Source organism: Pomacea canaliculata, linkage group LG3 (genome assembly GCF_003073045.1).
Source record: "Pomacea canaliculata isolate SZHN2017 linkage group LG3, ASM307304v1, whole genome shotgun sequence".
NCBI classification, from domain to species: Eukaryota; Metazoa; Mollusca; class Gastropoda; order Architaenioglossa; family Ampullariidae; genus Pomacea; species Pomacea canaliculata.
Window position 1 is genome coordinate 16,985,833 of NC_037592.1, and position 17,403 is coordinate 17,003,235.

At 41.5% G+C, this 17,403-nt stretch overlaps 1 protein-coding gene across 4 annotated transcripts in view; it reads left to right on the forward strand.

Moving 5' to 3' along the window:
- Positions 1–17,182, forward strand: part of LOC112559520 (glucose-induced degradation protein 8 homolog) — a 30,883-nt gene extending 13,701 nt beyond the window's left edge. Inside the window, exons 2-6 of one of the 4 annotated variants that reach the window (XM_025230832.1) lie at positions 5,565–5,666; positions 14,782–14,924; positions 15,214–15,410; positions 15,599–15,796; positions 16,250–17,182. In XM_025230832.1, the coding sequence (XP_025086617.1) occupies positions 14,801–14,924; positions 15,214–15,410; positions 15,599–15,796; positions 16,250–16,414 (684 nt within the window). In that variant the 5' untranslated portion in view covers positions 5,565–5,666; positions 14,782–14,800 and the 3' untranslated portion in view covers positions 16,415–17,182. Of the gene's footprint in view, positions 1–5,564; positions 5,667–13,525; positions 13,643–13,720; positions 13,902–14,781; positions 14,925–15,213; positions 15,411–15,598; positions 15,797–16,249 lie in introns of those variants that run through there. The other 3 variants (XM_025230829.1, XM_025230830.1, XM_025230831.1) reach the window with 3 other exon arrangements.
- The last annotated feature ends 221 nt before the right edge of the window (positions 17,183–17,403 follow it).

Here is a 17,403-nt window from a genome sequence, read left to right on the forward strand (position 1 = left end):
CCTAAACACGAGGTCGTCTGGGATTTTTTATTAACAGGAAGACGAAGTTTTCCCGTTCTCTAACGAAGAACGACGCGGCTTTTTGTTTGTTAGTTTGTTGTTTTTTTTAGCAGGAAGAAGGCAAACTGAAGAAAGCTTCAAATTCCCAGCGCAGGCTCGAGGTAAAGAAGGGTGGGTGGACGGGATATAAGAACTGTTCCAAACTGTGACCGGGCTGGCGACACTATGTCAGCAGCGACACCTATCAGGGAAATGGTGACGCATGGTAATGGTGGCGGGGTGGGTCTGAAGGCTGGAGGTGGCGGCGGCGGGTGATAATGACAAAGTCGACGTAAGCCGTCACTCACGGCCGTCGTTGTGCGCGCGACAAACATCGCCTTTCTGGTCGCTTTGCACAGCCTCTCCCCCCACATACATCCCCCTTAAATATCGTAATCATCCGCAGCTGGCAGTCTCTTGTCACAGCTCTAGCTGCGTCCTTTAGCCATCACATACTCTAAACTGGCTGGCATGACTGTCATCGCCCATTCCCTTCACACATACAGCTGTCCTCTATAATTGTCGAGGATGCCAAATATGGAAAAGAGGATATGAAACGCCTCCACAACTTAGGCCTGCGTCTTTATGTCGTGTTCTAGAAAAGCTGACAAGGACAAGTATTTCAACCATGTACTTTATTGGAAAGCTCACTTCAAAGAAAGACAAGAACAGTTCGCTGCTATGAAAATGTGAAACAGAAGGGGCTAGATGGGGAAGGGCAGGATATCGAAGTCAAAGTAATATATAGGGTGAAGTTGTCGTCGTGGAATGATAGATGAACCCGTTAGAACAATTTTAATTAAGAAAAGACTCAAAATAAAGCGGCCTGGAAACAGGAAACAGAAACAGGTGTGACGACAACACACGCAACCCAAAACAGCATCAATGTGACTCCCCACCCCTACTCTACGCCACCCGTAACTGAGTGACAGGGACAACCAGACCGATGTATTGTTGGAGAACAAACCACAGAACACATTTCCTGTTGGTAATTAACCTATTTCTACATTTCTGCACAGGCTAGCATGATGTGTCACCATGGATTCCTCTGTATTATAAAGAGATACCTACACATAACACTGAAGATGAAAAAAAAATAGTACGATGGGTAACGGAAATCCCGGTGACAAAAAAAGTTTACTAGTGCCGTTTGAATCAACAAAAATACCTCTAGCCATCCTTCTGCCCACTTCTTATCCTTAAGTGAACTCGAGGGGATCATCTCTCCAAATGCTGTCTCTTTTTCTCCAACGCATCCTTGTGCCCCCCACTACCCCCGCCGACCCACTTTCCTCCTTCAAGTCTTGTGGCTCCCTGTGGTGGAGCTCATGAGGCGGCCGTCCACACAGTGGCAACATCTTCTTGTGAGAGGTTATTGACAGGACGTGACACGGCACTTCCGGGACAAACTCAGGGTCTTGTTTAGTCGCAGTCGCCAGTGGCGGCGCGAGGTCGAGCGGTCATATGACAGAAGGACGCAAGGAACCAGCTTCTGGCCGGCCGCCCGCAAACAACCTCACTTGCCTCAAAACCTCCACATTCTCTCTCTCTGTCGGCATTTTTTATGGAAGTCCGTAACAGTGATAACAGAGATTATAGAAGATGACTATATTAACATGCATTCATTTTGAAGGCATAACTTTCTGCACATCCATTTTACTATCATTTGTAAAGCAACTAAAGATCTTTTTCTTCACCGAGTAAATCAAAATAAATCTAGAAAATAATTTTGAAAACATAGAAAATGGTCCTTGTATTCTATGTACACGAAGCACAGCGTTTACTGTAACAACTAGTCAGCTTTCAAAAAAAATGAAAATGAATTTTAATAATGAACATTAAGCCGAAGAAAACATCGACTGAGAATGTCAGACACTGTTGTGACACCGCTTAAAAAAATTTCTATCTCTCAGATAGTCCGAGTATGTACAAAGTATGGTGACATCCGATAATCTCTTAGATGAAGGATGACATTTTAAACGATTACCCGGAATAGTTCTCTCACTCTTTTTGATATGCTGATATCGTTGCCCCAGATTATACTACGGCGATTCAAAAGTAGTTAAAAAAGAAAAGGCAGGCCTCCACGTCAAATGCACACAAGAAGCATGTCTGATCTCTTACTTGCAAGTATCAGCTTCACATTTTGCACTACAAACATAGTGTGTGGATTACACACTTGAGAATGGTAAGTTCAATGGCATGCCTGCATTTTCAGAAGACAAAAACATGGTTCTTGAAAGGACTACTTGGTTAGCCTACCTGACAGGAAAGTGGTTCAGCCTTGTGGTGATTTTGCACAACGGAGGAAATGTGATCAAAGGGAGCTTGGAACTGATGCAACTTGCGGAAACAAATCGATGACCAGCCCCGTGAGAGAAGTGCGCGTGTTCCCGAGAAGAGATCTGAACTAAAACCTTCTGTGGTGACTAATAATGTGAGCTCCATCGACACCCTTATGAAAACACTTATGCCCTCAAGATAACATCTCTTCCTTCTCTTCCCTCTAGCCAGGCTAAGCCGTGTACACAATCATTCATCTCAACACATCTGAAAGTAAAACCGAGACAGAAAGTCTAAACGCCCTTTTTCACTAGTTAAATATGGATGAACATTTTACCATTTTTGTCAAATATTTCACATGACGGTTGTAGACAAGCTCTGTAAGCACAAAGCATGCGACGAAAGCCGTAGACCTTTTTTTTTCTTTCCGTCAGCTACAGTTCAAAGTCGTTAGCTCAAGCCCCCAAACCCCGTAATGCAGTGTTTATACTATCTACCCCTCAATGTAGGCCAGGGACAACAGGGCTGTTGGCCTGGGTTCAACCCCTCTTCCTCGGCGTAACAATGGAACGCTGTGGCCAGGCGGTTGAACACTGCCAAAGCGCTGCCACTTCTGGAAACGCTTTCAAAATGCCCCACGTAAAACCCGGTACTACTTTCTTATCTGTACTAAACATTGGGGAAGCGGATAGCCGAGTGATTAGCGCGCTGGCGTCCTGGTTCGATACCCGAGCAGCGCAACAAACTTTCCCAGTCGACCCAGCTGGCGGGAATGGATACCTAATTCAATAGAGTTGGAAAAGGTAAGGCTGGGAAGGAAGAGGAGATGGGCACCGAAAAAACGACTTGTAAATGTTGAGAGACGACTTTTTTTTTTTTCCAAACTAGACTGTCCCCATACTCTTCACCCCAACCATCTCTCCCTCTCCCGTTGAAAGGCGAAACTGATCGCCGGCGCGGTTCATGGGAAGCTAGGTCTGTTACTACCTGGATTCACGCACCAATGCGTCAGCTCCAATCACCAGTCACGCGTTTTATAACCGCTCTAAAAAGGATCCCATACAACAGATCCACAGAGCTGCCGCCACGCATGACCAACAGGTACTTCCACTTGGCACAGGTTGTCGCAACGGGGAATGAATCACGCAGATTCTATTCAGGACTTCTCCTTGGCAATGCCAGGACAATGGTTTGAGAGGCGTATCTTGCACGATCCGGACAATAGTTCAGGTCGGGATAAGGGTGAGGAGAACGTGCTGTTGTAAGAACAGACTTCATTATGCTAAGCTGCGAGTCCCCCTCCTCCCACCTTTTATTCCAGCTGCTCAACCGATTTAGCTGCCGTGACGTATCTTGTCTTACAAGAATGGCATACTTGTGACTTGGTGGCGGCCTCGGCCACAGACAAATTAAAATACATCAAGAACACAGATGGAGTTTTTTTTCCCCGGGAGGAGGGAGCGCTAGGAGCTTCCGATAGTGTTGGTGTCAATGCAGGAAGATTGGGTGACGGGCAGCCCCTCCCCTTCCCGAAGCTGGGCAAGCTGGCGCGGCAGGGTGCCTCCAGTGCTGCCTCTCACCAAGAAAGGGGAAATGGCGCTGGAATGCCAATGCCACTGGTATGGTTGGCCACTTGGCAAAGTGTCGTAAACAAGGAACTGGCGCCTGAGGGAGGAAGGGGAGGACGGGGGAGAACGGCTGGTCGAACGTCTTGTACAGCAGTCAGTAGGAGTCTTTTCTCGACTGGCAGACGAATTCATTTGTCTTTTCCCCAAGAAGTCTTACAGATCAGTGGTGTCAAGTTCTGCTAGTGTCTAATCGTATTCCTGGACTGTGAGTTCTGGTTGCTGCTGTTATGTACAGCTTTCCAGAGATTGAGCCTTTCAGTCTGTTAGTTCTCGTCTCAGTGGACTGTTGGTTGTCAAAAGCAGCAGCAACCGGCACATGCTTACTTCTTTCTAAGTTACGCGGTTTTGCACGACTGGACGCTTCACACCTCCTCTCCCATGCCTCCCCATCCCTCCCACGTCACCCCATTACGGTGATTGGCTTGCCTGTCATTTGAGCGCTGGGCCCGAGACAACGTGATTAGAAGGGTCTGCGGGGCAAGCGAAATCCACCCTGGTGTCGCTCTTGGGTTGCGCGCGGCCGCCCACAACAGTTCCTCGTGAATCATGAGCAGACAAACGCGACACGTGTCGGGGCGGATCCTAGCTGGCGGCTGGTCATCACACATCAAAAAGGCCCCAAGCCTCTACACTAGGGACCGCAGGCAGAAGGCGTCATTGCGCAAACTCATCCCCTACCCGAACTTCTGCCGCCGCTTGCATGGAGGCTCTCGCTTGGGCATCGCACCACGCCCCTCACAGGATGTCCAAACCGATAGTCCTCGGTGTACAATCGCTGTCTGAAACCTGTTTTCAGTTCACAGTATTTGTTGCTCATTCACTGCTGAGCGGTTGTAACATTTTAATAGGAACTCACGCTACGGGTTACCAGCGACAAAAAAAAAAAAAAAAATCTGCTTTTAGGGGATAGCTTATGTACTGATTAATGAGACAATGTCGTATTTGTCTAAATGATCGTCACGCAAAGAAAAAATAAAGCAAACACTGTCACATAATTTTAAAATATGTGTTCAGCGAAAAAGATCTTGTCAGGCAACCACATCCTACCTTTCTCTCCTACGCGGATGCTTTCCAAAATTCACAATAGGATGCACGCCGATACAGACTGTATATATATATACACGTATTTCTTTTTTAATTTGCTTTCTTTGTATCTTCCCCATTTTTTAATAGCGGGAAGAGGAGAGGTAGGTTGTTACAACCTCATCTGCATAAATTCAATGTACTTTTAACTATTCACTAGCTCAGGAAGCAGGCAACCAATGTTTAAAAAATGTTAACTTATTTTCCGTGTAAACATAAAATAGCCTCTTTAATGGCGCAACCCACAGGGCGTACGAGATCTCATCACTGACAGGGAAACTAAACCAACATTGTCCCGTGCATTTACATACCATCAATAACAACAACAACCGCAAATAGAAAAACAACACGGGAAAGTAGCGGCTTCTAAACTGTTCCTACGGTCTACGATATGATAAAAGAGCTATTCTGGCTGCGCCAGGCAGTACAAAAACGGGCTTACTAAACCACTTGCTTTGTCCATACATAGACAGGCTGAACCACTTGTTTTGTCTATATAGAGAAGATGAACCACTTGTTTTGTCCATACAGACTTGCTGACTTGTGGAGATGTAAAGCCGGACGACTATCACCGTATTACAGCCGCTGCGGCCTCAACCTGCGACCGTGCTTCACGCGATATCGTAACACCAGGTTAGCCGAAATTATGTTAGCCATAAAACGAATTGTGGTATCATCCATCTCCCGCAAAATGTATGCCCGGACGTTAGATGGGGCTGTTACTCGCTGGTTTGTGCGTAAAAAGCACCTCCTCCTTTACAATTACTAACAACAGTCCACACAATGCGTCCTTTATCACCCGCTTTCCCTCTTTTCCGCTTACTGCTACTTCCCTGCTCGTCTTCCTGTGTAAAAATCAGTCCTTGCGACTTGGCTCCTCTGCGTTTTCTGAATTGGTCTTTTATTCGTCATTAGTACTTTTCTTTATCCTTCCGTCGTTCATATGTTGTTTGTTTGTTCTTCTATTCCTCGTATGTCATCAATGTCTCGTTCTTGCTCTTAAGCCCTATGAGCATGCTTCTTACGAGTGTGAGTTTGCGCTGTACAAATCTTCCGTCTATTATTAACAGTTAAGCACAACGGTTATGTGTGTGTGAGGTGGGGTAGGAAGGTTACGTTATATGCTCTGTATATGCCATGCAAATTCATATCGGTTGCACGAGAAAGGAGGCGCTACATCCAGCACCGCGATAATTTCTCTCGTCACAGGAAAGTGTCGCTACGCCCACCCTACCCTTTGATCTGGTCCGCGAACGCACAACGGCGCTATCAGCAGACGATCGAAGTACCACCCACACAAACTCAGGAACCTTTGTTGGTTGATTTTAATTTTTTTTTTCGGTTATGCAAAACATGACCGACATGTAAAATTTGTCCATTTACAGTTCCATGTTCGATAATAATTTTGTTCAATTAAGAAGGTGACTGGCATCCTTGCCCAGGGGATGATGATTAATCAATTTCCTACTTCCGTCTGCTGTCTCCAAGCACCATGCCGCACACCCCTACACATAACATGAACTGATCCACACATTACATCATATGAATGATATGTTTTCCTAGCGACGTCATATGGATGATGTTTTTCGTCTCGACGTCACACAAATGACGTGTTCTCGTGCGAGAGGGAGAGAAGAGGTAGCAGGAAAGAGGGCGGCAACTGCTTGCGAAGGTTAGAGGGTGGTTCCCAGCCAGATCACTAGCCAGCTGCGTTTATTGCAGATAACAAAACCAGAATATCTTCCCTCTGCCACAAATACGCAAGATTTAAACAACTAAAAGCAGCTGGCAGTTTGCGTCACCTTCGGCCTCCATGCAAGCCCTCGCAGCTACCTTTACAATGTTCACATGTCTAAATATAGAGCTTTTCTGCCAGCACTCCACTAAACATTAGGGCTCTTTCTGACAACTTTATCTTGACATAATCAGCGAGTGCCTGCCGCTTAACGCCAGCCCCATTGGCCGTCTACCATATATTTCCCATCCGCATCAGAACACAAACTTCTGACATAAATAAAAAAAAAATAAAACATAACAAACCCCTCCGCAATTCATTTATCATTCGCCGCGTCAGAAATGCATGTCGTCACCACTTTGCCGACGGGTGAGGAGGAAACTTCAATAAATAAATATTTTAAAAAAATTCCCAGGGTCCCACGCCCCCCTCCAGTCTCTCCCTATAACGTCAGAAGGTATTTTCCAACTGTCTCTCGAACCATGAAGATGTACAGGAAAGCCCCGCCGACAGCACGGCGACAAGGCGCGTCGCTAGGTTGGAGTTGACGCGGGGTCACGCTCGGCCTGCGCGGTTGTTTTTGCTCGTTTGTTCTGGACGTGTACCCCACCCCCACTCCACACTTAGTATTTTCTGGCACACGCATCCGCATGCACTCAACGTGCACGCATCTCTCCTCCCCCATCTTGCCACCTTGCTCCTCTCCCTTCCGAGCAACACTTCTATATTTAGAAAGTCATCGCCGATCGTCGATTGCGGTCTTTGTCGCCACAATATGTGCCGCAGCGCTGCCATACACCAGCATTAGGGCAACGGCAGTCATAGGCACATGAAAGCAACGTGTTGATGGCAAGTCAAGATATTTTAGGTGGGGAAGGGGGTTAAATAACGTTCTTTCTCTTCACACACAGCCCTCGGCTTTCTTGTGGAGAAGCAAAATGGCAGATCAATTAATGGCGGCCAGTGTCACTGGCAGCGTCCCAATAAAGCCCCCGCCAGCGGCGATGCAAGAGGCGAAGGTGTTTGTGAGTGTGTGTGTGCAGAAGCTGACCGGCACGTCGCCTTTCCTGTGAACACTCTTGGCCACATCTTTGCTTAATGGTCACGCTAGGGTCAACCTCACCAAACATTCGCCGCTGCCCAACTAGTGTACCAAGCACCGAGTATGCATGCAGTTTCTTTGATCCGGTGCAGTGTCGGCGACACAGAGCGCGTCAACAGCCAGCCACCCGCCAGCACATTTTGTACATGCAACACCATCATGCCCAACTATCCGTCACCATCTTAGCACTTGACTCCCCAGCGCCATCCCCTCCCCCACTGCCCACCCCATCGTGCACGCGCTTGCGCATATTCTCCTCCACCACCCTGTCTTCTTCGCTGCACCACCCCGCCCTCCCGCGCCCGGGGTCCTCCGCCGCCGGAAATAAAACTGCCGCCCAACAAAGGCCGGCAGGCTGCTGCTGCTACTGCGGACGCACGGACGGACGTGTGATGCTCAGGCCCCACAGACAGCGTGTGGAAGGTCAGCCTTGAAGTGTCCAGGAAGGCCACCAGCGCTGGCACTTCTTCTGACCTGTGTCTTTTATTAGTGACTGCTGGCATACTGGTTCTCAGCGCCCCAAACTCACCTCATTAGCTCACCTCTTCACTCCTGGATTTTGCCTTAACCCCTTTGCTAATCTACCAACATCCCACAGCAAATTTTCTTGATTCATATGTGCTACATCATTAATGTCTCATATTCTATAAAGATTACTACAGCTAGTTGCTCCAATTCATGAAGTCAAACTTTTAGAAATTATTTTAAAACACTTGATGGTCAGAGGCAGGAAGTGATGTTGACAAAGTGAAGTGGCATGGCCTGCCAAAGCTGACAGACAAGCACCAGGAGATGAGAGCACAAGACTCTTCACAATGCTGCAATACCAAACTCCATCACTGGTATCTTTTTTATCCAGACTTGCAGGAGATATCTGACAAAAATTCAAAATACTTTACGTTTGCTGATGCTATATTAAACAATTTTAAACTTAATGTACCAACAGACAAGAACCTTTAGCCACGAAGAAGCAACTTGCCCCAAGACCGGACAAGAACCTTTAGCCACGAAGAAGCAACTTGCCCCAAGACAAAGTATTCATGATTACGACAGATTTTAAGAACTATTTTTTCTTTCAAGCAGTCACTGATTCATATCCTGAACAGATTCATCTTACAGTACACACAAATGAAAGGTAACAATTCTAAAGAAGACTTACAGACTTTTATCACATCTTGAAATATAAAAATTAAAAACCTCAAGCATCTCTTCCCAACAGACATGAAGAAAATATTAAATAGCATTGTAATCAAAAACATACACACATACAAGCGCGCACACATACTCTCTCTTGTGAAAGAAATGTGCTGTTTGTCTGTCACAGGTACAGTTCAAAAGTAACATCAGCATGCAATTTTATTAGGCAATTTAATATTTAAATGGAATCCAGAGCAAGATAGAAGAAAACACTAGAAAAGGTTTAATAAAAAAAGAAAAGAAAATAAGGAAACAGAAGAAAAGGATATTCAGAAAAACAGTACACTTCACTAGAGCAGAGAGAAAATGTGAGAAAACACAGATGAAAAGGGTATTCAGACAAACATGACACTTAAGTGCTTCCACAATACCAGCAATAAAAAATGGTATAAATGCTACTTGTAGCAACCAGGGCCTGGTCTAATCAATAACTGCAACAAATTTCTTTGTGCACAATCCCAGAAAATGCATAGAGCTATCAGACATTGCCAGGGATACAGGAAATTAGGATATATGCTCAGCTCGTCAAAAAGATAGAAAAAAAAAATGCCCAAATTACAGAGCTGGATCACATGTTTTACCACATAATTTCAAACACTATGCAGAATACTGAATATCACTATACTCCTATTAAACACAGAATGCATATAGGCAGCATGATACCAAATGTAACTATGAAGATCTACTTCCCATTAAGCAAAGTGCAAAAGCAAAAAGACTTGACTTACATGCTGACACCAGGTGGTGGGTCCCAGACACATTCTCCAGTAGTGAGGTTGGCATACATGCGCTCTTTTGACTGGGGTTCGATTATTTCTACCCATTCCCACCTGAAAATTAATAAAAACAATTACACTACTTGAGTTTCATACAAGATTTGATTTACATAATTATATCCACTATAGATTTATATTATGATATACCTTTCATTAACTATATCAGTACACATAAAACATTACAAAGCATAAAAGCAAACAATCTCAGGAATTCCAACTGACAAGTTCTTGGGCCAGTTGCATGACATACGTCTAAACCTAAACTATTATTTAATTTGATGAGTAAACATTCCATCCAGCAGTTTTAAGGTTTTCCTTTCATTACATTTTACCAGGGAGCCATCATTTTTGCTCTACCATATTATAAGGGGCTATAAACAGCTTGTCAGCTAACAATGTGAGCAGGCCTCATTAGCATTCTACTAGTCAGTCTCCCAAGGACAGTTTCTTCACCTCAGCATGTGTGTTTTTTTTGTAAAATTCTAATTTAACATCAAAATATGAAAGTCAACATCCACCCTCATGCACTCCACAGGCATGTACATGTGCGCTCACATACTCACACAAAAGGGTGCAAACATATTATCTCAACTCTTTGTTGTGACTGTTCTTAGTTTTTGGAACATAAACAAAGCTATGTGGCACTTTTTATTTTTGTTATGACTTTGTCTTTTGACAATGGAGATACAACAATGTGCTGCATATTTGCATTAACACATATTTGTCTGTGGGGTGGGCACCAGCAAATAAGCATTGAGATTTACATGCATATAAAGTTTAATACTCCATGGGCAAGGTATCTGTGCATGCGACCAAATATTGGCAAGTTGTTCATATGCTGATATGGTTTCCTGGCTGCTCATATATGTGCACATCTAGGAATCCTGTCTCTCATATATTTCACTGCTGAATACTTGGTGCTCATATTCATACTGATCACTAGGTGATTTAAGAAAACTGTTTATGCATTTTGCATTTCATGTTTGCCTTGGTCTTCCTCATTCTCCTAATGGCATGGACTCGGAATCTCTTTTGGCTCCTGCAGCAACATTACAACTGGTCATCCACTCACTGTGCATGCTTCTACCAAAAAATACACAGACCTTACATATTATGCTAATGTACAAGCTTCCATTTGGCACTTCTGTTTCTTCTTTAATTTAGAAACTGCAATCTTTAAAGCTAATACACCTATTTTACCGATCTCTGGCACTTTCTCTCTACTTTATGACTAACCACATTGTTTAGTATAACAGTTACAGGGATCTTAGCCTAAACCCCACATACATATATAAATGTCTGTGCCTGTGTGTGTGAAATTAACATTATGCTGTGCTCAATCCCAAGCCTCTCTTCTCTATCACAGATACAATCTGACTGGGTTGCCTCAGATAAAAGGATGTCTAAGCAGCCAAAGGAAGATATAACACACATTTAAGTACAGCTATTGAAAGACACATGCAGGGGTCTGCAAAAAGAAAAAACAAAGCCATATTGATAAAGAAACAGCAGATGCAACTGCTCATGATGGACCAAAAAAAAAAAAATAAAGACAAAGTAATACTTAACAGTAACTTATGCCAATGCTTGTTAGAAAAGCAGTCAGCAACCAAAGAGCCCTAAGATGACTACAGAGCAATCAGCCGAGCTGTGGCTTTGTGTTATATTTAATAATAAGCACAAGATTATTCTATAGACATTTGTTTAGAAAAATAACATCCATGAAGAATCAATAATAGCTGAGTTTGGTGGTTGGATGTTAAGTAAATCAAGTTGATTACTTTTTGTTCCATCATTGAAAGGATAAAATAGCCTAAAAGTTCCAAGTGGATTTTAAGGACAGCATGGATAGTACTCAGGCCCTAATGCATTTAACAACAAGTGTATTTTCTTATCTTGGTCACCATCTCACCTGTTGTGAAACAATCATTTTCCTCATTTCATATAACCAAATAACTTGCACTATAAGATATAATATATGTACACTGAGTCATCATGATATATGTTGCCTTTTTCAAGTCTTGTCTAAACAGTCAAGGTGATTTCCTTGTTGTCATCCTCCCATCACCTCTTTCTTTTTTCTTTTTTTAAGAGGAATACTGTCAAAATATGTGACAAGTGAAAAGGCAGTGGTGGAACGAAAAATATACCCAACAACCCCTTAATTTTCAGAAGAGATTTTTACCCCCAAGCTATATGATACAAATAAAAACAAAATCTCTCTGTAAAGAATACTTACTCTAAAATCAAGAAGACCCATCAAATTCTACAATGTTCGTTGGATTTGTCAAGTGTATCTGTTTGCTTTTATTCCAGAAAAAGCAGCACTTTAAAACAGTAATAAAAAAGGAGTAATATCCTTCCTATTGTTTCTAAAGTCCCATGATCTTAATTCTGTCTGACCATCCATTTATCCTTATCTTCCTGACACATACACAGCTAAGTATGCAAAACATATATGTTAGAAAACTCATCTCATGACACCAGTTGTAAATGCAGAATATGGATGGTACAGCAGAAAACTGACATATTCAGGATATATAACCACTAAAGCTGTACAAGCATCTAACTAATCATTTTAGTGTTTGCTATCTTCAACAATAATAAAGTATGATAATGTGAGTTGAACAAAAAAGGATGTGTCAATAACTGAAAAAAAGTAATTTTTTTTTTATAACGGATGTACATATCAGGACAGTTGTTCTTGCAATCTGGACTACACTAATATGCCAGAAAAAACACACTGGTATGTAGCATGCTTCCAGTCAAAGTTTAGCTCTAAGAATATTACAATGTCTGATGCTGAAAGGGACATAATATAAAATTAGAGAGGAAGAAGGAATCTCTGTGACTGTGTGTGTGTATATTTGTTTATATATGTGTGTGTGTGTTGTTAAGAAAAAGCACACATAATCATAAGAGTGTATGCTTGTGCATAAATATGTACATGCACATGATATACAGAAGGCAGATACATGGAGACAGTATTGAAAATTAGCTAAGAAAAAAATACTAATAAAGAGGAATGATTTTGTGATTTACGCAATAAAATGATAGAATCTTATGAACATTATTGATCAAGAAAAAAGTGTCAAGATCCATGCCTAATGATTACTTTTTCCCTACTGTGCAACGACTGTAATCTAACAACACTTGACTTAAGAAATACAGTCAAAAATTCTGAAAATCTAATTCGTACTTTTTAAATTTTTGTTTTGTTTAGTTGGAAGCATGGTGTTTGTTCTTAAGATTCAATTAATTTGAAAATACAAATCTTAAGGAGTCCCTATCTTCACAGTATTTAACCTTTTCCATTGCGCTCCAATGCAAGTGAACTACCTGCCACCGGCTTTTGCCCATAAACAAGTGATCTACGTACATTTACATTTTATATTAGCACTTTCTTACTCAAATTCATTTCATCAGTTTCATCTATAAAAGTTCTACCCCCAAAATACGACCTGGTGTTATAATTTTACATACCTTCTCCACACAAATATCTCATATGCGATACAAGCAAGTAAACAGTGCGAGCAAGTGGGCTGGGCATCGTTATGGACAGCAGGCACCTGTCTCCATAATCGGCAGGTTGGTGTTGACGCGATACAAAATCGAAAACATAAACGATGATGAAAATAAAAATCTGCTTCAAACAGAACTCACCTTTCAGCCATGATCAGAGCAATTTACAAAACGTATCCGTGGAATTAACGATGAAAGTCACATTAATCAACATAGCTTAGTCCGATTAGACGACCACCAACCGCCATGATGGCTGGAAGATTCCGATGACAGAGAGGTAATATTGTTGTCCAAGAGACGATTCACTATCAAGTTTAACATTTTAGTCAATATGAAATACCAAAAAAATTAAGGCTTCCGCATAGTGAGTGCAGCTTTCGAAACGTTCTTTTTCTGTAAATTTGTTTTTTTTTTTTTAAACGGAAGTTACAGGTGTGAGTCTGTCGTTTTTGGTCTGACTTCCGGTTCATCATCATTGTTTATATTTTTCTGAAAGCCTTCCTTGAAGTTCCAGCAACATAGTAATTTTCTAACAGGTATGTTGTTTTATAAGTCGAAACTCGTCTCAAAGTTTTTGATCTTTAATTACTGAGGAAGATAAAAGATACGAGGAAAAATGTTGGATTAGTTCTTGTGGAATTTCGTTTGGTCACTAATAGTTAACCGAACAGTTTTGATCTACCGAATCCCTCTTAGATATTCGTATGAAGAGAAAAATATTCATTGATTAATTTTGCTTATGAACCTACTAGCATCTTGTGTTTTTTAGCATTATGTGTGAGACATTTATCGATGGAGCAAAACAGCTGCCCAAAACCAATTTCTTTTGATCTGTTGGCACTGTCAGCATTGAAAATATTTCGTCAGTATCAAAGTGTTCATACATATTAGAGAGAACATAATTTTCATCACAGATTTCATGTCTAGCAATGGGAAAAAATAATGCTTCACACATGTTAAATGCATGTCCTCACGTAATCACATTCTTTGCCATTTCATATAACCAAAGGCACAATTAGGTTATTACGAGAATGAAACCTTGCTGTGAGTGCTTGTTGTTCATCTATATGACAGTGAAGCACTTATTGTCATTTAATGAAGCTCTTTCTGCACATTGGTGGTAATTAGTGGTAAATTTTCGTAATGTTTGTGGAATTTATGCTTTTCTAGCTCTTCAGATGTCAGAAAATCTATTCCAAAAATATAGCTATAAATAACAGCATAATGGTCTTCCTTTTTATTTCTGCTGTTCCTGCCTGTGTGCCACACAGTGTTTACATATCTAAAAATATACATCTGCATAAGTAAATCATATACTTAGATCATGATATCTATCAGCAATCAGTATATGTATATATAGATAGCATGTGTCTATACCATTCCAAATTTCAACTAAAACGTGACTTCTATTTACAGTTTTGCTATTGCTAACACCATGAGTATGCCATCTGCTGACAAGCCAGAGGAGGTCAGCAGAGAGGAGTGGATACAGCGGCTGCAAAACACTCATATCACACGTGCAGACATGAACAAACTCATAATGAATTATCTTGTTACTGGTATGGATTTATTTATCATTTGGTTTGTTTTTTTACCTCTTGAAAAGGGTTAGGTTGCAGTCTTTTTATGGCAATAAAGTAAAATGCTGTTTAGAATACTTTCCTTGCCAAATATCACAGTACCTAGAACTGTGTAATGCTTTCCTTTCCTTCCCAGGTCATATCAAAGCTATTGTTCCTTGTACGCAAATTTTTTTCCACACACACACACATATATATATATACACACACATAAATGTATGTGTTTGAATATATACTTTCACATAACAGCTAAGTGTATTGTCAACAGAAGGTTTCAAAGAAGCAGCAGAAAAGTTTCGGATGGAAGCAGGTGTTACACCTCCAATTGAGCTAGAGGCCCTAGACAACAGAATTCAGCTACGTTCGCTTGTACAGAATGGACGCATCCAGGAAGCCATCTTAATGGTCAACAAACTTTATCCTGAGCTGCTGGACAACGACCGTTATCTCTTCTTTAGACTTCAGGTAGGCTGTCCTGTTTTTTGTGAAATGTTTATAATATCAGACTAACCATGTTTTACCACTTCTGGAGCACTGGCTGCCAGTTTTTGCCTGCTTTCACTACAAATTCTTACACCAGTATTGCCTTTGTCTTCATTGTGCTGCCTGTCAACCTGCTCAAACTGTTGGAAATTCTCGTGTATGTTTTACAGCAACAGAAGCTCATAGAATTAATCCGAGATAAGGACATAGAAGGAGCATTAGAATATGCACAGAACTACTTATCAGAGAGAGGAGAGGAAAACCCTGATGTCCTTAATGAGCTGGAGAAAACACTGGCATTGCTGGCCTTTGAAAACCCAGAAAACTCGCCATTTGGTGAGCTGCTTCACCCATCACAAAGACAGAAGGTAAGGCAACTCTTTGTAAGAATGGCATTTAGATGCCACCAAACACTGAGAATAGTGCCACTGATTTTCTTAGTAACTAAAAGTGCAATTAACCAGAAATCTAAATGTTTTGGGGGATTGAGATCTTTAATGCTACTTATATCTTTAAGTTTCACATAAATATGTGATTGTGCATGAACATTTTTCAGAATTTTAAGCAAGTGGGAAAGTAAGGTATGGTCCCGTCACATGGCTATAGAAGCATAAACTGTAAATTGTTGGCTGTCTATGGTAAAGCAAGCCAAAGGCAATTATCTTTGCTCATCAACAGCAGATCATTAATCTGGTTTCACTGCTTGCTTTTATCTGGCATGACATGTACTGTCACCTTTCTTTGAAACATTCTTTCAGGATAGTGGAAGTTCATCCTGTAATTCAACATTGAAAACATTGTTTTGTTTTTTTTTAATCAAGGTTGCTAGTGAGCTGAATGCAGCTATACTTGAACTAGATGCTACCCCACGTCTGGCCAGTCTACTGAAACTTCTGCTGTGGGGTCAAGTAGAATTAGACAAGCGCAAAGTCAAGTACCCACATATGACAGACATTGCCCAAGGCAAGATTGAAGATCCTAAGTGACTTGCCTGTGAAGTAATGTATCATAAGCATGATTAAGATTTGCAAAGACCCTGTGTAGCATGCATGTGGTTGGAGAGACCTGATTAATTCAGAATGGCAGATGAAGTCTATTTTTGGATTTATGTATGCATCTGCAGTCATGTTTGTACAGATGTGTGCATTGTGTACATACGTTTGAATGTAAGGATGCATGATACAAATGCTTCAGAGGTGTGCATTTTCTACACAGAATTTATAAATTGCCAGTCAGTCCATACTAGTATTGCTCAATGAATCACACTTATTTACTTGATAACAAATTTCTTATACTGCAATATCAGTGTTAAAAGATACAGAAAGATAATGCACAGAATTATCTGTCACTGTGTCAGCTACACAGTTAATTTAAGTGATCGTGTGTGAATAGTTTATAACGTCTTGAACTGCATGAAAGCATCAATAAAGGAAGGCAGATAAAGAACATCCATGGAGGCTTACCAGTATGGGTTCTGCAGCACTGCCATCTACAATTTGCTGTTGTCTTGCACTGTTTAAGAGATTTCTGGAGGTAGATGTTTGTTACAAGATAAATTTGTTGACAAAAGAAACTTGTTACCTTTTTATTATGTTCATGTAAATAAAGTGATAATCGTGATAATCGGTTGATAATCTATTTTTACCCCAGGGTGAAGTCAGTGTGTGTGTGGAAGTGCATTTGTATGCATCCTTCCATGGTTAACAATCACACTCACCAAGTCATTTTAATAAAGAGAAGATGCTTTTGCCAGAGTGTTTTGTAGGCCAGGGTCACTTTATTGTGTAACAAATGCTTATCACCTCTGACAAAACAAGGGTGAGCGGTTGTGTACGAAGTAGAATACTATTGCTTTGCTGGAGAGTACTTTCTGCACTATAGATCATTGTATTGATGTTCTCCTGCCGTATGTGAAATCAGTTTAAAAAATAATGGATGACCATATTAACAGGATTCCAGTACATAGTACTCAATA